Consider the following 27,329-nt stretch of genomic DNA (forward strand, 5'->3'; position numbering starts at 1 on the left):
TTTTCCACTATAGAAGCGGCATCTCCTGCTTCTGGAGAATACTTGCCAAATGCCATGCTTTCAGCGATGGCTACCCTGAAATACTGTGTCAGTCTCATTAATTTTCTTACCTAACCACTTACCGGTCATAGCATGCTGTTCCATTGACTCGCCTTATCCAGGACCGGCGGGGTTCTGCCTGTTTCTATGTCTAAGCTATTGTGTAGTACTTCATCGGCCTATGCCGTGAACGTCATTATACTTTGGAGAGAGGGCGAGCAGTTCCAAAGCGGAAACCCCTCCCGAATCCTGACTGCGGGACTCACAGACACAGAAAAAAAAGGATACCAACCAAATTAAAACAAACCACCCGGAAACACACGCACATTCTACTGTAAAACAAGAAAACTACATAAAATAAAACGCCTAAGGAAAAAGTAGCATTGACATAAAACTGTCTGCACAACAACTCGGGATATTTTTTTCTTAACAGTGCTTGAATGTTTTGAATCGAGCGTCCATAGGTGCTCCGACATTACAAGAGAACTGGACCGACCGGGCAATGATTCCCAATACCTGAATTTCAAGGATCCTGAGAGGTAGGCACCAGTACTAATATCGGAGATCTTGTTCGCTAATCATCTAGTAAACACAAGCTGATGACATCCGTGTCGTGTGTGTGTGAGGGTAGCAACTTTGCAGAGAGCTGGTCTGCTCAGTACAGTCGATAAAATAAGATAAGAAACAAAGAAAACCTTTACCGCAATGCTAGACTTGCTGTTTATGTCCTGTGAATAAGCACTATATAGAAAATATAGCATTGTCCAAATCACGTTTTCTTTTAATTATTGATTTCTTTATGTAAATAGCCGAATCCAACAAATTGTTTTTTATAAAGTTCAAACTAGAACATATTTTTGAGGATGCTTGGCGGGGGGCGCGATTGTGCTGCATATAATAAATAATTGGTTATTTGTATTATTGTGTAAACCAGACTTTCGTTGAAAAATAAACAAAAAAAAAACTGGAATAATTAATTCTTCTCCGTGCATGCACTTTTTCGTGTTTCACATAATAATATAACACTGACAGCGCCGAGGGCGCTACAGTGTCGCTGATGTTTAAGTTTGTGGTATTGTTTTTATTTATTTATTTATTTATTTATTTATTTATTTAGCCACAGCGGTGTCATATTGATGTATCCATCGCGTGCATTGCTAGAGCTTCAATTGTTTTGGTAGTCGCCATGTTAAGATGGGGCTGCTTGAGAGGCGGCACAGAAATCACTGATACTGTACAGAGATCGCCTGGACTTCTTGCCAGGTCGATTAAGTGTGGGTCCCACCCACATACATACATACAGTACAGCATTCCCATGTCACAATGACCACAGAAACAGTTTTGCACCATGGGGCAGGAGCGGGGTTGTTTTTAATGAAAACCCCACTGGAGTCTGTACAGACCCATAACAAACAAATACATTGAGGAATCTCGGTTGTTCTTATTGGTTAGGATTTAGTACAACACTTCAGGTTGCTTTTGATAGTTTCCAATGTTAGCAAAAAAAGAAAAAAAAAAGTCTACATATTGTATTATACTGTACCCACTTTCTACCTCTAGCAATGATCCAGATATTGATTGTACATTGACTGTACGGAAGTCTTACTGATATGAAAAGTAGATTTTTAGTTTAAATGCAACAGTTTCTTTTACCAGACGCATTCCAACGTTCATCAAGGTTTGTTGTGGTACTCCAGTGTCCTATCTGTGTAACCAATTTACATGATAATCTATTTATCTGTGTTATATTAAATAGTGTGAAGAAAGGACTTCTGTAAGCAAAACCTGTCAAACATATTTCGTTTTCCCTTAGCCACTAATGTTTTTATATCAACAGTATCTTGTTGCCTGTTCACGTGTGGTGCTACAGGTTTATGTTTTCAAAGATTAAAACAGTATTTTGTACACACTGCACATGTAACATTATTTTGTTTCTGTTGCTTACAATTTGCTAACAAGGCTTACCATACCTACTTCTGTACTAGTTACACTGAAAAAAAGAGAGGAAGAGTCTGACCTATGCTTGCCAGGGCAGATCTGCACATGGCAAGGTTGAAAATGGATAGCTGTAAATGTCTTGCCTTTATTGTAACACATGGGAATGCTTCCCTTTATGATAGAGTACTGTACAGTACATTTGAAATAAGGATGTGTTTTATAATAGCCTTCTTTATGAGAGTAATCATTGCTCTTAAACATTGTTATTACAACAAAATAGACAGTAAATGCACATGTTTGTTTGTAACACAAGGAAACTCTGAACAGACTATATTATGTACACAGTATGTGTACCTACCTATATTGTGATTGAATTCAATACATGGAACAATGTAAAAATGCTTCAGCCTTTTAACTGTAGACACTAACTTCTTTGACACAAATAATCCTTTGCGTTCAGTTCAGCACATACCACGTATTCATTAAACCTCTGGCATTGGTTGCAGGGGGCTGTAATGTGTTTGTAAATTGCAAGGGGCTGTGTAATTAAACATCTGTAACAATATAGTCAACTTAGAAGTCGATGCAGAAATGATACTAACAGTAACCTGACAATGTGTGAAATTGAACTCTGAGCAGCACCATAAGGGTAAAAAAGGGAAGTTAGCTACATTGTTTAAAGACCTGAAGGTTAATTCTTAGAACTACTGTAGCTGCTTTAATAATGAACATTCCATTGAAATGCCACTCGTACTGCAGTATTTAAACTGATATACCCCCACACATTGGTTTTACAGTTCACAGCGAATCCTTGTGTAGTTGAACTCCCACTGTAAGAACTTAATCGTGTGACAGTCATTTGCTCCTCAGTTGGAGCAATAAGACAAAAACTAGGCTAGAAGAGTAAACATGTAGAACACTTGTAAAGAAGTTATAGAGGATAAGCGATGGTTCCATGGACTCTATTCAGTTAACAAGCAAATATAAATGAATGCAAGAAACAGATTAAGCAATATCGTGCAATTTGATTTAACATTATTGATGATGAATTTTAAAATAATGCTCCTTTTTGGAGTTTTAATGGATATTGCTTCTGTGACTAGAATAGAAATATAGTCTTACAGGCCTTATCATCTTATATTTCTTGATACTTACTCTACCTTCATGTTTAGTGTCACTTTAGGGAACTATCAGAAGGCAGGCAGCTAGGGGCTTAGTGACACAGCAGGTTCATTTACTAACATATGTGTTTCAACTCTGGAAGCCTGGGTTTAAAACCAACTCAGGTCACAGGTTGAAATGATTTAGTTGGTCACAGCCTAGCTCCAGTGACATTAGTCCACATTACAAATTCACCCCATAATTCAGCAAAATTGGCAGTCTGTGTTGAATAGAAGATGGTTTTCAGGTCAGGATTGAGATGTGCTTGCAGAGCTGTGAGCTTAACTCTCCTGCAACCTTCCAGACAGACTGTAAGTGCCATCGTCCCTCGTGTTTCAGGAGCACTCAATTGCACAGTAAAATGACACGTCTGCAAAGTGTGTGGATTGTTCTGGAGGTATACAGTATGTTACTATTCCTCTATAAAAGCCACCTCTAACTAGCCTTGTGACAGATACAGCATATACGAGTCATCCGTACATACACACTGTACAGTATGTCACACTGAGTTTTACACATACATACAGAACCTTGTATCCAATTTTGTAGTGAAACTTGCCAAAAAAGTACCAGGAACAGACCAGCTGTTCTGTGTTTAAAATGTAGAACTGAAACATTAAGAAATGAGCTTTTTCTCTGCTAGTGGAGATTTTGTGTAAATTAAGTGTTCACACATGGCTATCCCTCATAATTTGTAAATAATAATAATACAAATCAGTTGTATACAATTTTGGATACTGTTATGTTCACCATGTAGTGTGACAAACACAAACAGTGGATAAGGTTTGTAAGAAAAAGGGCACTAATAAACAACACTGCTCACATGTTCGCATTGGTTTCTACTGTACTCTGGTTTTGTTTAGACCAGAGGCCAAAGGTTCCTGTATTTCATAGAATATTCACAATTTTATATTAACACATTGTTTACTAATGCCAGAAAACAAACTGTTTCAGATTAGTATATAAAATGTATTTCAGTGTATTATACTTATTCTGGATAGGTTGTTTTTGTAGTTTCACATCTCACAAACAGCAGTATCAGGATCTGGAGATACTGTATACAGTATAGAGGGACCTGGCTGTATGTCATTTTACATGTTCAGTAACATGTAGTGGGTGACGGTCATATTGCAGTAACATTATGAAAAAAGTTGTAATTTTAATGGTAGATGTACTGTATAGTGCATACAGTATGGCTTGTGTTTGTTTCACTTTCTGCACTTTTATGATTAGCTGAGCTTCATGTTAGCATCATGATTTGGTTTCACTGTTTTCATTTTAGTGATAATCAGAGAGAATAAAAGGAGACAGAAGAATCCATAATTGGTAGATAAGTGTTTAGTATACCCTACATACCATATTTTTTTTTGCCTTAGAAATCCTGTCAGACATTGTTACATATCCACTGTAAAAGAGGTCAGTCACTGAGTGCAAAATGCTCAAGGCACAGTTCTGTTTACTTCCCTTGAAGGAACAGCATTTCTGGGAACCAGAACCACATATGTTTTCTTTTTTCATATATATGTACAGTATATGTCAGAGAGCAAAGTGAGATTATGAAATCTGAAATTCTCATTGGGCACTTAACCACTGGATAGGAAATATCTCTCAGACACTAGACTTTAGTTCTGCCTCAGTCCACTATGTATCAGACCATAAAACATGTGGTTTGGATAAGGAGCTTTATTAAAAAAAACACTTGCTTTACAAACTCTTAGGGAAAACTAATATGTTGTGTCTGAAATTGTTCCATTGTATTGGTAAATGTGATCGTCTGGTTATGATTAAAAAAGGTCCCCAGTGTCACTTGGTAAAAGTGAAAGGGGAGCCATGCAAGCATGGTTCGAGTCGTGTTCGCGTTGTGGGTTTTAGGTGTGGGAGGAAAATCGGCTGAGGATTGTGCACCTCATCACGCTTCAGCGCCCCCCGCTGGTCAGTTCAGGGGGAGACTCCCTCGGCTTTTCCTCCTGTCCAGGATTCTGCAGCTTCATAACATCCGTTGCTTTCTGTAGGTTTATTGGGTGAAAAGCAGGGATTGGCATGGCATTGGCAGAGGTGCTTCAATAGTGGTTAATCATTTGACCAAAATCACTTCCCAGCTGTGGCAGCACTCTGAATATCTCAAACCTTAGGCCGTCATTATTGAGCTGTGCAGTACAGTGCGGTGTCAGTCATGTTTGATGGGTGGTGCTGTCTGCAGTCCCTGCAGCCCGTAGAGCTTAGTCAATGGAAGATGGAAGATGTAAATAATGTTAAATTAAAGCAAAGATGCTGCCGTGATTTTGCATTAACAATGAAATTGAAGGTAAATTTAAAGGTAAAGAAATGTGGTTTACTAATTTGCTGCAACACGTGTCAAATGAATATGCTCACTCATAAGACATGCAGTAGTAATAATAAAGTGTAATACTGTACAATTTAGGCAAACATATATATATATATATATATATAAATATATATATATATATAAATATATAAATATTTCTTATTGACGCACTTGTCTAAATTGCTTACATTTTTTTTGTGCTTCAATTGTATCATTTGGAATGCCACAAAAGGTCTATAAAAATAAAAATACACGTAGGCCATGCTATGTACATGTATATCGGGTGTGGTTTTAAAGATTTGGTGAATCTTAATGCAAGCAATTGTGTGGCTATGTTCTATATGCTGCCTTTTTTAATTCAGTATGTTTGTAAGCCACATGCCTCACGTGTGTCAATTTTGTTTCTTAACTAGCTCTTGGGTTAAAATTGTAATGCTTTAGTATTTCACCTTATACAATACAACCCTCCCAAAAAAAAAAGCTGTAACTAATAAGTTATGTGTTAATTAATGTCTTCAGTTTCTTCTGAATCGCCCTGTATACGGTACTAAGTGGATCACATACAGCACCTTCAGGTTTTCCACCTGTGGTCCTCGTACCAGTACTGGTACGTGACAGGCGGCTTGCAACTGGTACACACCGGCACTTGTTCTTTATGATGATATGATTCCTCAACCACAATACTCCTTTAAATGCACTATCGGAATATATCAATCTGTTTGTACCACTGAAACACAGAGAAATTAGAAATTAGGATGCAGGGGTCCAGACTGCAACTTAAATGGTTGCAAATGCAAAGGGGTTTTAGGGTTTAGACACAACAATGATGCCTCTCCTTTTAAAAGCACGTGTCAATATTTAACAAAAAAAAAATATATCACATGCTTTAATAAACTGAGATGCGAGAAGGATGGTAACAATTTGATGGACTACAAATTCTTGTAAGTGCAGAGAGGTATTAACACCAGTAGAATACGGGAACCCCAGTTTCTTACAGCAGTTGTGATGGTGACCAAATGTGTGTGAGTAGTGTTTTGCAAAAATGTAGCTTAAAAAAACAGTTGTATTTAAGAAATGTAGAACGAGAACAGCAAAAAATTTAAATACACATAAGGTTTGTGTATTGCACACATGCCATTAACAAAATGCCCTGGAAACTTTAAATAAAGAAACTAATTAATGAAGGGCTGTAATGCAGCAATAATTTCAACAATTAAACAAAGAAGCAAGTGAAAAGGTTACCGTACCGAGCTGAAAAAAAGCTCTTTGTGAACTCCAATAAACCAACGTTATCTTTCGCCAGTCAAAACATACAGTGCTTAAATAAAGCTCTGAGTCAACACAAGCTGATTTTTTTCGTATCTTGCATCCCAGACATAATTGATTTAGTTACATTGTTTAGCCTCAGGAGTTTAAGGATGATTTAATTGTGCACACTTCCCCAGTTAATATCTCTTCAGCCAAGAAAGCGGGCACGGAAATTTAAGAGTACCATTGTGGTATTATTTTGTGGTACATGTTAAAATGTGGTATGCCGTGTACTGCGCTTGCACGGGCATGCACGCATGATTTTAGCTCAGAAAACAAGGAAACGCCCATCTGAACAGGGCACAATGTACTGAGTTTGACCTGTAGCATTTTTTTTTTAATAACATTTTTTTTCACAGTTCAGCAAATTTGTGAGTTTAACCGATGAGAAACAAATTGGGTTATCTAAAATTCTAAACATATGTCCGATTTTGTGGGTGAGGTACAGTTTGTCTTGTTCGTAGTGATTTGTGCAGTCCTCAATCACAGCACTTCCGAATCAGCGTGCCCTTAATTAGTGTGTGGCTGGAGATGTAATTTTAAAAGGTGTCAATATAACTTTTTAAATTATTTTCATAAGAGATGTGTATTTTAAGTGCAATAGGCTTTAAAGGTATACGGCTATACTAAGATCACAACGATAACTCTGAGCAGTATTTTTTTTTCCCCGATCGCTTACAGCCCTGTGTTAGCTAGTTAATAAATGTCTTGCATGCCATTTTTCTTGACTGTTCTACCCATCGCCCCTGCATGTCTGGGATGGTATCAACAAAGGGGTTTATTTTTATTATTTATTTATTTTACTTGTTATACTGAAAAATAACTGCATTTTACAAATGCAATGAACTCTGAGTGTATTGAACCAAATGTTGTTTAACAAAAGTAAAATCCAGGGGGAAAAAAAAATAAAGATCTGCCAAAATATTACTATTTTTGTATTTATTTAAAATTTTAAATAATGGTAATTACCATTTATCTATTCGTGGCATGCTGTTTTTATTCCGATGAGGAAACTCCCTAAGCCTATTTCTTGCAAACGGACGTAGTAACAGTCCGCACTGTTTTTTTTTTGTTTGTTTTATCATGGGGATGCAGTAAACTGTAGTTGTGCAAACATTGTAATATTCTGTATATTTTACCTTTGTTCCGCATTTCATGCATCAATAATAATTCTCAAGTGATACTGATATGTGTAATGGAAATATCGTATAGGTGTTTTTGTAGTTTTTGGTATTTTGGACTGCAGTGGACGGTTGACATGTTGATTAGGCATCATAAAGTGAAGGATCCTGAAAAGATCATGAAGGAGGGAAATTTGATTTGGGAAATATATCCACTAGACTTCCCTGATGAAAATCGAATGGCACTTTGTCACACTAAATGACTCTCTTATATCATTAGAGCCAAGGTCAACTGTACATATCAACGTTGCTTACCTTTACATGGTAACATTCCCATATAGAGTGAATAGGTATACTGCAAACACTGTTTTATCTCCGCACTTTATTATCAAGCTACAGCAAAACATAACATATCCAATGTTGAGTCCTTGGCTACACAAAATAACTGGTACATAAACTGGCACATGCATTAAAAGACGTACCATTTTTTGACTTTACACAGGTCACGTTTTGGTACACGTACCGCATTCTGATGATGTACCACTTTCTGGCTCTACAGCGCTACCATAATGAAAAACAGTAATGTAGCATGAGTTTTGCAAAAACAAACAAAAAAACTCCATTCACTAAATTTAGCTCTCATATTGTGCTAATGAAAAAATATGACAATGTAATTTTGGAGCATTGGGGATTTTATTTAGCAAACTGAAAAATCAATTGAGTAGATATATTACTCGGGCAGAGCTACTGTGTTTTGCTTTCGATGGGGTCACAATGCATTAAATACCCCCATGAACATTTCATGATTACCTCAGACCACTCGTGAACTCAAGTAGAAGTTCAAGAGCTACTGGGTAGGATGCTGTTCGGGAAACACTGCGGTTCCTAAACGTAGATCATACGATGGTCTTACGACGTTGGGTTGGTTCCTGTAGCTTTTGGGAGGTGACCCCCTGATTGTAATGGGGTAGGTCTCAGTTTTACAGCAGCCTTTTAAGATTGCACATAGTTACTGGTACACCTTGTGGTCCCTGCTGAAAACACTGGTACTTGAGATGAAAAGGTTGAAAACCACAGCTCTGTAATGTGAACAGTCATGTAAAGTATGTGACAGAATTCCTCAGGAGCAACCCAGCTTGCCTTGGGACAGTACTTTAGATTCACAACTATGTGTTTGTACGAACATGTCTGCACGTCCACATTTTGTACCAGTCTAATTTGCGGATTACATTTTAAATTGTAGTTATTATAGTGTGCCTTGCTATCTTATAGTCCTTGTGCAATATTAAATCCTCGCATATACCTCAGCTTCACTAATGGTACCTGAGTAGTTCATTCGTTAATGTAAACTGTGCTTGCCAGTTTGTTTTGGCCAAGTCTGAATCAGTTCTACTGCCACTTGCTGTACTTTATTTCAATAATTATCTGTTACAGTCGTGTTGTTTATAACATACAATTTGTGGGTGGTTAAGCACCTCTTGTAAAGTCCCTGATGTAGCATATGGAGTGTCATGCCAATAGGCTGTAAAATGAGGTTATTTTCATCGTGTGTTAGATATAGAGGTTAGAATAAATGGGGGGGGGGGGGGGGGGTGAAAAAATGAGTCCAGAATAAAATGCAACAATATTTTATTGTATTCTTATGTCTAATCCATTGCTCTAAACTGCGTTGTCAGAAAGTATTTAGCGGTGCGCTTTTGCCAGAGGTAAAGGTAATTCACTCTCTATTAGTAATATACTGTATCTGCTGTGGGCAGTTGACGAAATTACATAAAATTCGATGCTAATTTGACATCTGCCCACCACAGCTGCGCACTTCGCGAACTGCCCTGGCATTTTAGCAACTGCCTGATTTCGGCATCGGTCCATAACATATACACATCCCAATTCAATTAGATAATTCAATTATAATCAAGTCATTTAGCAATTTACAGACATCATTAAATTGTACAATTTCCATTAGTTCTCAACAATTGTTTGTTTGCTCGTTTTAGTAAAAACATGTTTTAACTAATAAAATGAAGAAAATCTTTTTTTAAAAGACTACAGTAAATTCTGTCCTATATTTGAGTGTGCGACCAATTCAATCTACAAACCTATTTGAGAAGTGAACGTAAGCCCAAGCACCTTATTTTGTTTTCATATATATATATATATATATATATATATATATATATATATATATATATATATATATATATATATATATACAGTGCCTTGCAAAAGTATTCAGACCCCTGACCAATTCTCTCATATTACTGAATTACAAATGGTACATTGAAATTTCGTTCTGTTTGATATTTTATTTTAAAATACTGAAACTCAAAATCAATTATTGTAAGGTGACATTGGTTTTATGTTGGGAAATATGTTTAAGAAAAATAAAAAACTGAAATATCTTGCTTGCATAAGTATTCAACCCCTGTGCTGTGGAAGCTCCCAGTTTACACCGATGAAAGAAATTGCCCTAACGAGGACACAATTACCTTACCATTGGCCTCCACCTGTGAACCATTAAAGTTGCTGTCACATTTTCTGGATAAAAACCCCACTGTTGAAGGATCATTGGTCAGGCTGTGAATCTGAAGGAAAATGAAGACCAAAGAGCATTCTACAGAAGTTAGAGATAAAGTAATACAAATGCATAGATTAGGGAAAGGGTACAAAATAATATCCAGGTGTTTGGATATCCCAGTGAGCACAGTTGGATCACTAATCAGGAAGTGGAAGCTGCATCACACCACCCAGGCACTGCCAAGAAAAGGCCGTCCCTCAAAACTCAGCGCTCAAACAAGAAGGAGACTTGTGAGAGAAGCCACAGAGAGGCCAACAATCACTTTGAAGGAACTACAGAGTTCAGTGGCTGGGAGTAGAGTAATGGTGCACCAGTCAACCATATCAAGAGCTCTGCATAACACTGGCCTGTATGGGAGGGTGGCAAGAAAGAAGCCATTACTCAAAAAGTACCATCTGAAAGCACGTCTGGAGTTTGCCAGAAAGCATGAGAGTGACCCAGCTGCGATGTGGGAAAAGGTTTTGTGGTCAGATGAGACCAAGATAGAGCTTTTTGGCCAAAACTCAAAGCGCTATGTGTGGTGCAAACCTAACACTGCCCATGCCTCAAGACACACCATCCCTACAGTGAAGTATGGTGGCGGCAGCATCATGCTGTGGGGATGCTTCTCATCAGGAGGGACTGGGCATTTTGTTTAAATTGAAGGAAGAGTGGATGGAGCAAAATACAGAGAAATACTGCAAGAGAACCTGCTTCAGTCCGCTAAAAAACTGAAGCTTGGGAGGAAATTCACCTTTCAGCAGGACAATGATCCCAAGCACAAGGCCAAAGCAACATTGGAGTGGCTCAAGAACAAAAAGGTGAATGTCCTACAGTGGCCCAGTCAAAGTCCTGATCTCAATCCCATTGAGAATCTGTGGCACTATTTGAAAATTGCGGACCACAAGCGTCGTCCAACCAACCTGAACAACCTGAAGCAAATCTGCCAAGAAGAATGGGCCAAAATCAATCCGACAGTGTGTGCAAAGCTGGTACATACTTACCCCAAAAGACTTAAAGCTGTTATTGCAGCGAAAGGTGGCTCTACCAAATATTAATGTGTGGGGGTTGAATACTTATGCAAGCAAGATATTTCAGTTTTTTATTTTTCTTAAAAATATTTCCCAACATAAAACCAATGTCACCTTACAATAATTGATTTTGAGATTCAGTGTTTTAAAATAAAATATCAAACAGAACGAAATTTCAATGTACCATTTGTAATTCAGTAATATGAGAGAATTGGTCAGGGGTCTGAATACTTTTGCAAGGCACTGTATATATATATATATATATATATATATATATATATATATATATATATATATATATATATATATATATATATATATATATATATATAATTTCAAGTTAATGTGAAGTGTCCACTTAGTGCACTAAAGGTATGTATTGCTGGTGCAAAAATGTATCCCTTTGTTTAATTTAACCCAACACAATTCCACCCAAGCAAGGGGATTCATAGAGGATATGTCATGGAAAACCATGACTTACTGAATGGTATTTGTCATGTGTGGATGAATTCAGGCGAGTAGACATACTGATTACAAACAAGAATTCAGGTGAGTAGACATACTGATTTCAGACTTGAGCAAAATTTGATGGATTAGTTAGAAAAGTAGTGATTGACACCAAAAGACATATTAAGGTAAGTGTGAAATAAAACAGGAAGCGAGTCTTGCCTCACACACTCGTGCACACTCCGCACCACTTTAAGGTGCAGGGTGAAAGCAGTTTTAGTAGTTTCCGTAATGATGTTCTGAAGTGCTCAGGCAAAACTATAGAAACCCACTTCCTGTGTCCAATGCTTATTGTCTGCTCATATTGCAATTTATAAAAACTTTCTTTCCTGTATCAATTAGTTCAAACAAGGTTCTTGGAACTGCAAGCGTGTAATATATGGCTAAGGTAAGTCGTGAAAAAAGATAGCAGTAAATATTAAGTGTATTATTATGCACTTTAAACAGCTGTTAAATAATTGTAATAATATTCATTGTAATTACTGTATTATAATTGTTTTACTGTATAGCAATAACTATGGAGAAACTTCATAATGTAAACCTTGTTTGACTGACTATTAGGAAATATATCAATAATTACTCAGTGTGGAGCAGTGGTTAGGGCTCTGGACTCTTGACCGGAGGGTTGTGGGTTCAATCCCCAGTGGAGGACACTGCTGTTGTACCCTTGAGCAAGGTACTTTACCTAGATTGCTCCAGTAAAAACCCAACTGTATAAATGGGTAATTGTATGTAAAAATAATGTGATATCTGTATAATGTGAAATAATGTATAATGTGATATCTTGTAACAATTGTAAGTCGCCCTGGATAAGGGCGTCTGCTTAGAAATAAATAATAATAATAATAATAATAATAATAATAATAATAATAATAATAATAATAATAATAATAATAATAATAAATAATAATAATTTATTTTCAAATTGTTGAATCCAACCGTTAAGTAGAAGCATTGTATTCAACATACCTGTCAGCATTGATATTAATAAGGGAGCTTTTGTAAACTGAAATCTTAGTGGTCTGAATTGAAGTGAATACCAACATAAGATAAAGACATACAACTATTCCACTGTATTACTTGATAGAATGATAGACTGTGATACAGTGCTCCTTCTAATAGCTTTTAAAAAGGAAAAATATCAACCAGAAAAACAACCATGACATGCTTCACAGTTCTCTCTTGGCCCGTGTGGTTCTTATTGTGTTATTGTGCCAGTACTTTGTAAGCAGGTCCACTGTAGTTGATTTTGCACGGCAGCAAAGCATACACAGTTAGCGTTGTCACTTTCATCACACAACAGACCTTATGGCTGAGTTTGGTACTGCACATTATTATTATTATTATTATTATTATTATTATTATTATTATTATTTATTATTATTTATTATTATTTCTTAGCAGACGCCCTTATCCAGGGCGACTTAGTCGTAAACCAAAATACATTTCAAGAATCACAGTACAAGTATTAATACAATTAAGAGCAAGATCAAATACAATGACTTCGGTTCTAGCAAGTATGACAAAATACGATTCAATAACAGAGCAGATAACAGTGTCAGTGATAGTTACATCAGGATATAATTATATACAAAAATACTACAGATTAAATAACACTTGTGACAGATTACAGTACTCTAAAGTACAGGATTAAATGCAGTAAAATAGAGAGCAGATAAGAGCAAGTAAAGCGCATTTAAGGAAGAGTGATAGTGTCCAGAGGGAAAAGAGGAGTTCTACAGGTGCTGTCTGAAGAGGTGAGTCTTGAGGAGGCGCCGGAAGGTGGTCAGGGACTGGGCAGAAGGTGGTCAGGGACTGGCACATAGACCTCATCATCAAAGAACAAGCTTTGGCACCTACTTTATAACGAAAAAAAAAACCCTCAATTCAATCCTTCAGAAAAAGTCCATCTGAAAACAATAAAAAGCCAAAATACACAACAATATGGTATCACAACGATATGCATTACACTGCACATATGTGGTGAATCACTGTCAGTAACATTTCATTGTCAACTATCTTCTATTTTAAATGAATATACTATTACTGTATATAAACACATGTTATCAATCAATCTGAATTTCTAAAGCAATGTTGATGCTGAAATTGTATTAGAAACGCCTTTCGCTATTTGTGTGACTTTTAGACTTTCCTGCAGAATACTTTGCAATTTGTGAGTCTGGACCATGGTGTATTTATTTATTTAAACAGTTGCTGTAATTTTCATGATCCATAGTTTTTTATATTATAATAAAAACATAAATCTTGCAGGATTTGTACAATCCCTCATATAGGGACTGTACAAATAATAATGTGTAAAAAATAATGTAATTGTAGGTAAAAATAATGTGATATCTTGTAACAATTGTAAGTCACCCCGAATAAGGGCATCTGCTAAGAAATAAATAATAATAATAATAATAATAATAATAATAATAATAATAATAAATAATCAAAAAAACCACAGTCGTCTTAATTTGATAATACCAGTGTTTTCTACTGTTTCAAGAATGGATTGATTTTCTTTCCTCCTGTATATGTTTTGCACTCTTGACTTTTGATCAGTGGAAAGCAGATTTCAGAAGCAGTGCACCATTCAAAATAAAGCCATATAAGCACCAGCCTTTTTGTGCCAGACTTCCACCTTTGTTGATCTAGTAACTTCGGAAAAACAATGTAGGATTGATTCTCTCTCTCTCTCTCTCTCTCTCTCTGTCACACACACACACACACACACACACACACACTAATTATAGATAGTTGTATTAATTTTGTTTAAATGGTATATTCTTTTTTGACTGTATCATTTCCTTAAATTTATCAATGTTGCATATCATTTGATGACAGCAAACTGGTAGACCTCCAACTGTTTTGTGCCTGAACTTGAAACAGTTCTCAATGAAAACACAAGTTAGACATGTTCTCTTCTCGTCGAAATCAGCATTTTATGCATATATCACATTTAACATTTTGAGAAATTTCTTTTGCACTTTTCCAGGGCATACACATATTTTTTTGGAAACTTGCATACATCCCCAATGCCTGCAAACGTACAAAAAAAGTCTGCTGCATGTGTTAGTAAAGCTTGGTGATTTATTTGTGACACAACATGTATATAGGTAACACTTCACAGATATGGAAACGCTAAAAAGGAATGCTTCCTGTGGTTTGCTGGAAGTTGCTGACCTTCCCTGGTGTGTACAATGCACTGCCTTACAGAATGTAATGGCTGCTTTGTACTGTGTATTGTTTAAGAGTTCCTTTTATTTATTTTTTTGAGGGGGGTGACTGTCGGGTTACTTTTATGGAAGCTTCTTTATTTTGTATCCCAAGTCTGATGTAGTTAATCTGCTGTAAGTTTATTATTCAGGCTTGGTTTTCATCAGGAGCTTGTACTTACGCAGTAGACAGGGATAAGCTCTGAATCCAATCACACCATTGTCCGTTTGTATTCTTTATTTCTTTTTGTCTTGGTTAAATTGCATTGTGCTTTATTACAGACTGTATACTGCAGAGTGAGAACCTGCACTGTATTTGTAGGAGGACTTGAGTTTCTTTACAGGAAATTGGAACTTTATCCTAAACTTCCAGGTCCTAAGGGCAGTTGCAGTCTAATGTGATGTTCTTTTATTGACTAAAACAGGTTAATCTGCCCTGGAATGTAGTGATTTATAGAAAAGATGAACTCCCAATAGAGGACATCCCCTCTGCAGCTGCATCAGAGAAAGCAGAGGTCAGAAGTGTGGGAGATTATGAAGAGAAGATTGTCCTCAGACAGTGGAGATCAGGGCTAGTGAGGAAGAAATGAAGATTGAAAAGAAGATATACAAACTAAGATTTCAAATGTGACGAAGCATGGTTAACTCCAAAATATTGTCATAGAGAAAATTCCTGATGGACGAATTATCAGTCAAAATTGTACTAGTCCCTCTGTGCTAAGGTGTGGCTGTTGTATTTTTTCTTGGTTTAGTTTGGTTAAATGCTTAAGTGTTTGGTTTTGCTTGTTTTTCCTCCCAGTTTTTCTTCATGCATGATAGTGCATGGTGTCAGACAAAAACAGAGACTGGACAGTTTATACATTAAGTTAGCTGCTGCCCCCACTCCCCTTTTTTATTTATTTTTTAACATTAGTCAGATATTTACTGACGATATTAAATGAAATGTATGAATCGTTGACTTATCTGCTGCTCAGTTTGTAATATGTGCGATCTGTCAGTAGGCTGTGTGCATCATTTGCATCCGAGTCTTAGACGGTATTAGTTTGGGTGGATGTGCTACGAGTGGTTTGTGAGTGTGTACTCCTGTGGAATCCTGCGTATTGTAATGCTGTGAGGAAGATTCTGTGCCAGATTTAAATATTAAAAACACTGTACAGTAGTTTTTTCCTTTTTTTTGGGGGGGGGGGGGGATGGGACACGTCCAAAGGCATGAATAATACTGTGTGCAATTGCATTGTGTATGTGTCTCCTTTTTCTGACTAAATTCACTTCTTATGCAGCACTAGTGAGTTTAGCGGCTAATTAAATTTCCACCATGGTTATAAACGTGCAGCTAATTCACTGGTGCACTTGCCGCTCATTAACAACAGCTGGTGATGCTGTAAATACAGTAGAGCTTTAAGCTGCTCAGTTGTAGCTTGCTGGAAGACCAAAAGGAAAACCCTTGTTTTAATACTGAAACACTCTGAAAGCAAGCAATCACCATGCAGTGTTTACTTTGAAGCTTTACAGGTCTTGTGTCTGTACCTAAGCACTGTGGAATGCTTACTAATCAGACTTAAATATTACAATTTATAATATGTCATACTAAGGAATAATATGTGCACGCATTGTATTGGTGTTGTACCCAGCGCTCCAGATAAACTGCCTACTGGTTGTTTTACACATTGAAGAAATATGCCTATGATAGTTCAATTGAATGTGTAAATAATACACAGGAAATTTTCTGCACAGTTTGAGTTTGCATGTTATCTAGCTTTTTGTACTTTGTTGGATCCTGGCATCTCAGTGGTCTATTGTGAATATACTGCAAGTGGTAGCTAGTGAATGTGGGGACAGCTAATGGTAACCTGCCTGGGAATTTTCCAAAGCATGTGAACACTCCCTTGCAATGCGTGTTTGTGACTGTTGAATAAGTGACTGGATTATTGAGCTTCTCGCTGGCGTCTTAACCCATGTGTTGAACAGCTAACCTTATCTTATTGCTGGTGCACTAAGCCACCCAGCCTCTTTTACAGATTGTTTCTAATTGTTCCTACTAAAGAGAAGTGATGCCTGCCAGAGAAGAAGTGATCCAAGTTTACATTTTATATTGGAGGTTTTTTTTGAGCTACTGGCAGTTATAAATAATGTTAAAACATCCTTCTTTTTGTCCCCCAAAGAATAGGACATGCAGACTTGAAGGAGCTCTCTGTACCTTGTGGAGATTTGTGCCTTAAAGAAAATGGGATTTGGAAGAGATCTTCAACATTCCCACGATGCATTGTTGAAGCTGCAGGACTGGGAGTTAAAACTGCTGGAGACAGTAAAGAAGTTTATGACTTTGCGGGTTAAAAGTGACAAGGAATATTCATCTCTCCTTCAAAATATAAGTCAACAAGTAGACAAGCATGATAACTCCTCGCAAGTGGATTATGTCAGCAACGTTTCCAAGGTAATTATAACTTCTACAGGGATGGAAATAAGACTCCTATTGCATAGCATTTTCACCATTTCCAGGTTTTAATATGAGCTGAATTTGCCACAGTGTATAGGTAACAAGCTCATGTTTGTCTTATTAAACTCATAGTAAAACCAGGAATGGATCAAACCGCTATTTACATCCCTGTTCTACAATGGGAATAATGTAATTTCATATGAACCACCCCTTTGTAAGTGTAACTTTAGGCAAGTGAAAAGGAAAGCCACACACTGAGGTTAGGTTCATTTTATATTTCAAAGTACTTAAGCTGCAAAACTAGAGCTGCAAAAACTATGTGCTGACTTCTGAGTAAGGTAATAGCTGTGACAAGATACTAGTCCAGGTTCCTATTTTCAATTTGACTGAAGTTTTTCGTCATCTTTTAACACTAGAACCACCGCGGTTATACTCATACCTAGAACCTCCGCTGGTTACATTTTAAACAACATCAGTATTAAAATGAAAGACTTTTTTATTCAAGCACTTCATATCAAACATCTGCACATCCGAAACACCTTAAAAGGGTTTGCTTTCTAACTTCCCACATATAAAGCATTACTTCAAAAAAATGAAAAACTATAATAAAATAAACATTTCAAAACTAACTAGTGTGTAAACAGGTATATGTACATACAAAACTGTAAACAAAAGAGTTACATAAAAAAGAAAGTAGCTCAATTCCCTTATGTAACGTGAATGCGCTTTCAGGGAAACAGACTTCAAAGAAGCACCCTAAGTAGCACAATCCACACAGATGTAACGCTTCTCAACTTTTCCTGTGCATTTACCACATACTGCTCTTTCACATTGGGCACAGATATCAGAAGTTTTATTTTTATTGCATTTAGCTACTTGGCATTGTTTTCTTTTGTGTGTGTCACTTGATCCAGGTTGAACTGCATTTGACTGCTGCTTTGCAGTTTTCTGATAGAAATGTTTCTGCCGAAGCTCTGTGGCTACCTTCAAGATGAAATTTCTCCTACTGATATTTTACCCGGTGTATTCCTTGTACAAAATGAAGGAATTGATGGCTGCCAGGTCCAGTACATTGTAAAATACAGCAACTAGCCACCGGCGCGAACCGGCTTTCACCGAGTCCTGGCGTGCCATCTGGTCTAAGATGTCCACTCCTTAATTTGTGTCATTGTAGAAATCCACAGTCTCCGTCTTTTTCTTGGCAACAGTCCTGATGGCAAGTGACATATTAAGGCAACGGAGAATAATGACATTCTTTCTCAGCTTGCACTTGTAAACAGTTAGCGTAGCACAGTCATTGTGTTTCAAAATTGTACTGGAGTACAGCTGTAGTTGCAAGTTTTGCGCAGATAGTGGAAGCTCTCTTCTTGCTTTGTTCACTGCTCCAACCAGGCTGTTTTTTCAACTCTGCAACTCTTCTTCAACTCTTTTGCCAATTACAGTGGAGGAAAAAAATGTCAGTGGTAACATTCTTCCCTTTTTCCTAAGTAAGGTTCCACCAGCCTAAGTACCACATTGTCACCCAGTCTCTGACCAGTTGGGCAAGTTTCATCTTTGCCCAGGTAGGGGTAACCATTCACCACGTATTTGGACTCAACATCCGCTGCCAGCCAAAACTTGTCAGGTTTGTTTGACATGTATTGTGTCCAGACAAACGTGCTTTTGCGGAAACAGCTGCTTGTCCACTGTAAGGTTATCTCCCGGCTTGTAGCAGACAATGCTGTTTTCAATGAAGCCATTCCAAATTTCTGATGCCAGGGCAAATTTATCTTTGTGAAGGCGGGCACTTCTCATTGCTCTCAAATCAAAATGCAAAAAAATTCCCAAATAATGCCATCCTTCCCAGTCTCCTGAATGCCTGTTCGTGCTGGCAATGCACCAGGAGTCGTTGTCCTTGGTACTGCCACTGGTGAAGCGGTTGGCATGGCTGGCACACCTGCAGCTGCTGCAGGAGACGATACAGGCAAAGCGGCTGGCACTGCAGAGGATTCCCCAGCACTGCTGCTTCTGCCACAACCTCTTCCCTGCCTGGGGAGCCCTGTTTGTGGTCATGGCACTTCAGTGGCACCTTCCTCGCTTTCACTGGTGGAACTGCCTGTTTCACAAATCCAGGATTAATCGCTGTTGGGATCACCTCACATTCCCTGCATCAGAATCATTTTCAGACAAAGCGGTAAGCATATCAATCGCTTCTTGAGTGGTCAAGCGTCATCTTTGAGCCATTTTGAGTTTCAGCCTAGTCTCTGTCAGTGTACCTGTGAGAGTAAAAAAATAATACTATACGACAGCAGACTATAGATGCTCACGTAGTCAGCCTGATGCCAGTTCTCCAAGGAATTGATAGGATTACAATAGATGTTTGGATAGCACATGTCTAGACTTCAAGAGCCATATTCTGTTCAAACATATACTGCTGTAAGCTCAGTGGGGGTAGAGATAACAATGGGCTAGTATATAAAAAAATTGAATATTGTAGGTTATGTTCTAAATAAAAATATGTATTGTAAAAGGCAGCCAAAATTACTGCTTTGGCGGTTCTAGGTGGGTGGGATTATAACTTCCTTATTTTCTCGATACTGCCTTTCAAAAGCCGTCAGGGTATTTAATACATGTATTTAGGAAAAGTCATAAACGGACAACCGCATAACTTTCAGACTCGCAGAGTAATTTAAATTTTAAAACCTCAAACCGTCAAAATGACTGCCGTGGCAGTTCTAGTGTTAATAAGTACCAAATAACAAAGCAAGCAATAACCGTCATAAAAGTTAACTTAAGTTTTTTGTCTTTAAATATCCTTGGATGGGGATACTGCACAGTATGTACACTTCTGTCACTTCACAGTGACATTATGAGGGGAATTCAATATAGTTTCTGAATTTGCCTAATTTTAATTTTTTTGCAACTTTTTGAGAGAGCAGCGGTGTTCAGCCATGTCCTCCTATGTATGTTTGATTAAAGAGTACCACAGAACAGAGAACCTTTCGCAGATCCTTAAGTGGCACTGTATTGACGTACTAAACCCACCCACCCACCCTGCTACATACTGTTTTTTGTTTGTTTATTTAGTCATGGGCATATATGGTACACCAGACAGAACAACTAAGCAAGATAATGAAGTCACACGCTGAGGACCTTAACTCAGGACCTCTCCACAGGCTCACCATGATGATAAAGGACAAGCAGCAGGTGAAAAAGAGTTATCATAGCATACATCAGCAAATCGAATCAGAGATGTGCAAGGTAAGCCCTGTTAAATAATTCCTGGCTTAACATTTTTGACCTGATCTGTTTCTCTTCATTGTTAAAGCTCATGACCCTAGACAATAACAATCTCCACAGTTACCCAGCACTGAACAAGAGAACATGCTTTATAACAAATCCAAGACACTAATATTTCTTACTTTTGGATATATCATATATCTTTATATTTGCGACCAAGTGTTTTACAAATACAGCAGCTATGTCAAGGTATGTAAAACTATGGATAGAATGTTTTCAGACTGCTCAAAAAAGGACATTTGTGCTGGTATTGTTATTTAGGAGGAAACTCTAATGATTATGAAGTGTCCCTTTTTAATAATAATAAAAAAAAGATATACATACAATCAGTTTTTATTAGAAAGTTAGTGCCATCTTATACATGAATTATTTTAAATACAAGTTACAGTTGACAATGAATAGGGTTTAGGAATTGATGAAGAATCTGATAGGTCTACAAGGACCAGATCCTTTTTACTTCCCTGCTGGGGGCTATAGTGGAGGCGTGAGTACCAGCATGATGACCCTTATGATAATTAATTAGACTTGTTTGTTAATCAGGAAAAAACTGTAATGAAATATCATAGAGCAGGGGTGTGCAATTCTGGTCCTGGAGGGCCGGTGTCCCTCCTGGCTTTTGTTCCAACTGTGTTCTAAATTACTTAATTAGACCAATAATTGGTAATAATTGGTCCAATTAAGTAATTTAGGGCAAGGTTGGAACAAAAGCCAGGAGGGACACCGGCCCTCCAGGACCGGAATTGTGCACCCCTGTCATAGAGCATATATTAGTACCTACAGTGAAGAACCACTAGCAGCAGCAAGCACTTTTGTTTATGTAAGTATATACAGTAGCTGTAGGAAAATTCTGGCTTTGGAGGAATAATCATTCTGTAACATACAGTAACGTTAATGTTGAAAAAAAAATAACCTGTTTAATTTTAACTCGTGTTTTTTTTTTTTTTTTTAGGTTACAAAAAACGAGCTGGAAAAATTAAAAGGCACTTACAGACAATTAACAAAAGATGCCAATTGTGCCAAAGAGAAGTATAAAGAAGCTATTATGAAAGGTATTGTATCAGTTTAAATACCATTTATATATATATATATATATATATATATATATATATATATATATATATATATATATATATACACAAACACAATTCTTAATGTGTGTGTTTGGGTAGATTTGTGGTTATGTCATCACACGTCTTTCATACTGTACCTTTAGCAGTCAAAATATATGTAATAGCCCCTTTGTGTTATTTCAAACCCCCCCCCCCCCCCCCTCCCTTTTACATTTTGAGTGCTTACTTGGCTCGTCTGTTTCAATACAGCACAAATCAGTAATTGACCAGACCATTAACTTTGCTTAAGAAAACGACCATTGGTAAACAATGTTGTTAATACCAGGCACTGGATAAGGTCAGGTCAGTACAATCCATCTGGAACTTTTCCAAGCCAAATTGTAATTGTCTGCATTCCAGGTGCCATAGTTTTCAGATGGGAGCTTCTTTCAACATGTTTGAATGTGTTGACCGAAAGCTTAATTTACAAAACTGCCAACTGCAGCTCTGCTGCACGTTTTTATATAAAATATATATTTCATATGTAGTAATATTTAGATGTAGCAAAAATGAATCTGAATTAAACTTACCCACAGAAAAGTCCCAATCACCACAGACTGGACTTTCTTGTTCATTCCCAATAATAAATAAATTATCCTAATTAAAATGTGCTGGCTTGTTTTGAGCAGCTGTGGTTTTGGTTTGAAGGCTAGGTGTAGGTTCCAAGCTTCCTGTAACACTGTCAGGAGATTTTGCCTTTAGGAAATATGTTCTTTATGCAGAATAGTAGTTGATTACAGGCTAACCCTTTTTGTTGCCTTTTGGTAACACTTTCTCACAGCTCTGACATTATGATTGGCTGAGGCCATTTTTAGAAGCATTCTTTATAGCTTGAACCACAAAAACCAGAAGTTAGAAAAATTTATGGTATGCAGCCATATTACGAACTGTATTAACAAACACCATTGATTTTTTCATTTCTGTTTGCTTCCTGAGCTATAATACATTTGATGTGTTTTTTTTAACACCCCTCAAGTACAGTCGAAGCAGAAGCATGCCTATGTAGCTAACTGAGTGATGTCGAGTAAAGAGGGGTTTTCCATTACGGGGAGCTTGTGTCTTTAAAGCTAGCATTTCCTTTGGTCAGTGTAAACGAAGTGAAGTGGACAGTTAGATCTGCTTATTATGGGTGGCTAAACAATGAAGAATAGGATAAACGTAGACCAATTAATTATGATTAATGACACAGTGGAGCACTGCAGCTGTAATGTGACCTGGTGCGTTCCATCATAATCCAGAGGTTTTACAGGTTCTGTTTTGATTTTTTTTTTAAAAGTATTTTACTGGAAATCTCCTGTCATTGAACTATACAGGATATCATTTCACATACCTAACAAACAGAAAATCATGTCAGCACTGGACATTGACGGTAATTAGCCTGCCGACTTATTAGTTTGAAAATGGGAGAACAAAGAGAATGGTTTTAAGTAAATACAGTGACTCTCAAAAGTATTCACCCCCCTTGGACTTTTTCACATTTTATTGTGTTACAACATGGAATCAAAATGGATTTAATTAGGAGTTTTTGCCACTGATCAACACAAAAAAAGTCCATAATGTCAAAGTGGAAAATAAAATCTACAAATTGTTCTAAATTAATTACAAATACAAAACAGAAAATAATTGATTGCATAAGTATTTACCCCCTTGAGTCAATATTTGGTAGAGGCACCTTTGGCAGCAATTATAGCCATGAGTATATTTGGATAAGTCTCTACCAGCTTTGCACATCTGGGCACTGCAATTTTTGCCCATTCTTCTTTGCAAAGTTGCTCAAGCTTCGTCAAGTTGGATGGGGACCTTTGGTGAACAGCAATTTTCAACTCTTTCCACATATTCTCAATTGGATTAAGGTCCGGGCTTTGACTGGGCCACTCCAGGACATTGACCTTTTTGTTTTTAAGCCACTCCAGTGTGGCTTTGGCTGTATGTTTGGGGTCATTGTCCTGCTGGAAGATGAATCTTCTCCCAAGTCCCAGGTCTCTTGCAGACTTCAGCAGGTTTTCCTCCAGGATTTCTCTGTACTTTGCTGCATCCATTTTGCCCCCTAGCTTCACGAGCTTTCCAGGCCCTGATGCAGAGAAGCATCCCCATAGCATGATGCTGCCACCACCATGCTTCACGGTAGAGATGGTGTTCTCAGGATGAAGTGCGGTGTTAGTCTTGCGCCAAACATAGTGCTTAGTGTTGAGGCCAAAAAGCTCTATTTTGGTCTCATCAGACCATAGAATCTTCTTCCACTTGGTCTCAGAGTCTCCCACATGCGTTCTGGCAAACTCTAACCAAGATTTGATGTGAGTTTTTTTCAACAATGGCTTTCTTTTTGCCACTCTCCCATAAAGGCCAGTTTTGTGAAGCACCCGAGCTATTGTTGCCGTATGCATAGTCTCCTCCAGCTCAGCCATGGAAGACTGTAACTCCTTTAGAGTTGCCATAGGCCTCTTGGTGGCCTCCCTGACTAGTGCCCTTCTCGCCTGGATAGTTTTTGAGGACGGCCTGTTCTAGACAGATTCACAGTTGTGCCATATTCTCTCCATTTCTTAATAATGGACTTTACTGTGCTCCGGGGGATATTCAATGCCTTGGAAATGTTCTTATATCCTACCCCTGATTGGTGCTTTTGAAGAACCTAATGCCGGATTTGCTTTGAATGTTCCTTCGTCTTCATGATGTAGTTTTTGTTAGGAAATGTACTAACCAACTGTGGGACCTCCCAGAGACAGGTGTATTTAACCTGAAATCATGTGAAACACCTTAATTCCACACAGGTGGACTCCATTCAACTAATTATGTGACTTCTAAAGACAATTGCTTGCACCAGAGCTTATTTTAGGTGTGTCATAGCAAAGGGGGTGAATACTTATGCAATTAATTATTTTCTGTTTTATATTTGTAATTAATTTAGAACAATTTGTAGATTTTATTTTTCACTTTGACATTATGGACTTTTTTGTGTTGATCAGTGGCAAAAACTCCTAATTAAATCCATTTTGATTCCATGTTGTAACACAATAAAATGTGGAAAAGTCCAAGGGGGGTGAATACTTTTGAGAGCCACTGTATGCAATTGACACTTTACAAACAAACTGCTAAAGGGGAAACGCTTTGACAATGACATACCAAGGGCAGGGGGATTAGCTGAGAGTACAGTGAATGTAGTTTAGTTTTTAACCAAAAAAGAACATAATATTCTGTTGTGCCTTCATTTAACATAATGATTGTGTCACAGTGAATCTCTGTGATTTGGTGTGATCCGGCGAGCACTGTCATGTTTGCTGTAAAGCTCCAGGCGCTGATGGAAATCAAGGCCATCCGACCATGGCCACAGATTGAGTTGAGCAGATGGCACAAGGCATAAGAATAGGTGGTTTTCTTGATTTTGTAACTTGGAAAAGTTCCATGTTTGATGTAGCAGATGAGAAAATTGTGGGCTAAGATCTTCTGAATGCCTTTTGGTATAAACATAATCTCCTTGGGAGGGCTCCTAGGTTACATACAGTTAGACCTAGTGTAGATTGTGTCTGTCAGATTCATATTATGATCTCCACATAATGTAATATCCTCTCACATTATAAAACATTGAAGGTTTTTTCAAGTTATTTTTAGTACTACATGGTTAAATTATGCTGGAAAGAAGTTTGAGAATTATGATCTTATAATTTAGACATAGAGAGTTCTATCAAAATGAAATTCTCCCAGTCGAGTTTAAGTTATGCTAAAAAAACTCCATTTCTAAAGCTATCGCATTGCTAGGTAGGTATGTACAGTGGTGTGCAGAAGTATTCACCCCCTACCAATAATGTCACATTTTATTGAATTACAAATAATGTATACACAGTTTCTCAAACAAACTTTTTTTATTCAAAGCTGTAGTAGTTAAACTGAACACTGTTATATGAAGAGGAGGTTAAATGTCAGCAAAACTTGCAAAGAAAATGTACAAAATTAAATTTAGTGGTTGCATAAGTATTCAGCCCTGTGGAAGGGTGGTGGGCAATTCACTGACACACGGGAGGCAGAAGGTTTATTTGAAACACCGCACTGGTGCCCAGTTTTATTATTTTCTTTGAGTTGGAGTTATTTTCTCCTTAGCCCGCAGAGGGCACTGTTGTCTGTGGCCTGAATACCGACAACGGTAGTCAGATCCACAGTAATACCAATACAGGTACAGTCCAATGCTTTCGCACTCACAGGTGCTCAAAAGAATAATGAAAACAAAAGGCGAAAGAAAAAGGGAAAATAAAAACACAGTAATAAAACTACAAAATAAAGGTGATGTACTCGGCAGCATTACCCCGACCGTCGCTATCCATACGGCCTGGGTCTCCGTCCTATGCTCACCTATTCCCTCAACCTGCTCGTATTATTCGGGGTTCTGCCCAAATTTTTCTCCGCTCCTAAAAATTCCTTTTTAATTATTTGGTGTGCTCGTTCTTCTCCGGCTGTGCTCATTCCGGCAGCAGGGCTTCCCCCAGCTGGCTTGTTTCGTCTTAGAGGGGCAGGCTGAGGGAACACCAGAGCGTTATCTTATAGGGTGAGCAATCCCCAAAGACCTGCCTCTCAGCCACTCAGAGAGAGGGAAATCCAACACACCCTCTTCCTCACCTCTCCATGTCACTACCATGACTGACAGGCGGATCTACGAGGCTGTTGCCCTCTTCCTGCAGTACCCTGCATGCGCCAGACAGTCAGCACAGACCTCCCCTGTTACAAGCCCCTTAAATCAGTACTTGGTAGAAGCACCTTTTGCAGCATTTACTGCTATGAGTCTTTTTGGATAGGTTACTAGCTTTGCACAGTAGGATGGTGACATTTTTGCCCATTCTTCACGGGAAAATTGCTCCAGTTCTGATAAGTTTGTTGGGGATCGTCGATGGACTACAATCTTCAAGTCTCGCCATAAATTTTCGATTGGATTCAAGTCAGGACTTTGACTGGGCCACTCAAGAACACTAATTTTATTCTCGTTCAACCACTCCAGTGTGGCTTTGGCTTTTTCCACTTGTCTTCAGTATCATCTACATGCTTTTTCGCAAACTCCATACGTGCTTTAAGATGAGGATTTTTGAGTAATGGCTTCTTTCTTGCCACCCGTCCATACAGGTCAGCTTTTTGTAGGGACTGGCTTATTGTTGATGTGTGAACACTGACTCCCAGATCTCTTTGCGGATCTCTCAAGGTCATTGTTGGCTTCAGAGTGACATCCCGAACCAGTTTCCTGCTTGTCTGGCTGCTCAGTTTTGGAGGGCGACCTGATCTGTGTAGTTTCTGGGTGGTATGATGCATCTTCCACTTCTTAAT

At 37.8% G+C, this 27,329-nt stretch overlaps 1 protein-coding gene across 2 annotated transcripts in view; it reads left to right on the top strand.

Annotated features, from left to right (window-relative positions):
• The first annotated feature begins 207 nt into the window (after positions 1-207).
• The window catches only part of LOC117973179 (tyrosine-protein kinase Fer-like), a 96,719-nt gene continuing 69,597 nt past the window's right edge, over positions 208-27,329 (top strand). Inside the window, exons 1-4 of one of the 2 annotated variants that reach the window (XM_059021219.1) lie at positions 208-578; positions 17,366-17,637; positions 20,707-20,880; positions 21,869-21,968. In XM_059021219.1, coding sequence (XP_058877202.1) covers positions 17,428-17,637; positions 20,707-20,880; positions 21,869-21,968 — 484 coding nt within the window. In that variant the 5' untranslated portion in view covers positions 208-578; positions 17,366-17,427. The remainder of the gene's footprint in view (positions 579-17,365; positions 17,638-20,706; positions 20,881-21,868; positions 21,969-27,329) is intronic. The other variant, XM_059021225.1, reaches the window with a different exon arrangement.

The sequence above is a fragment of the Acipenser ruthenus genome, chromosome 1 (assembly GCF_902713425.1).
Source record: "Acipenser ruthenus chromosome 1, fAciRut3.2 maternal haplotype, whole genome shotgun sequence".
NCBI lineage: Eukaryota > Metazoa > Chordata > Actinopteri > Acipenseriformes > Acipenseridae > Acipenser > Acipenser ruthenus.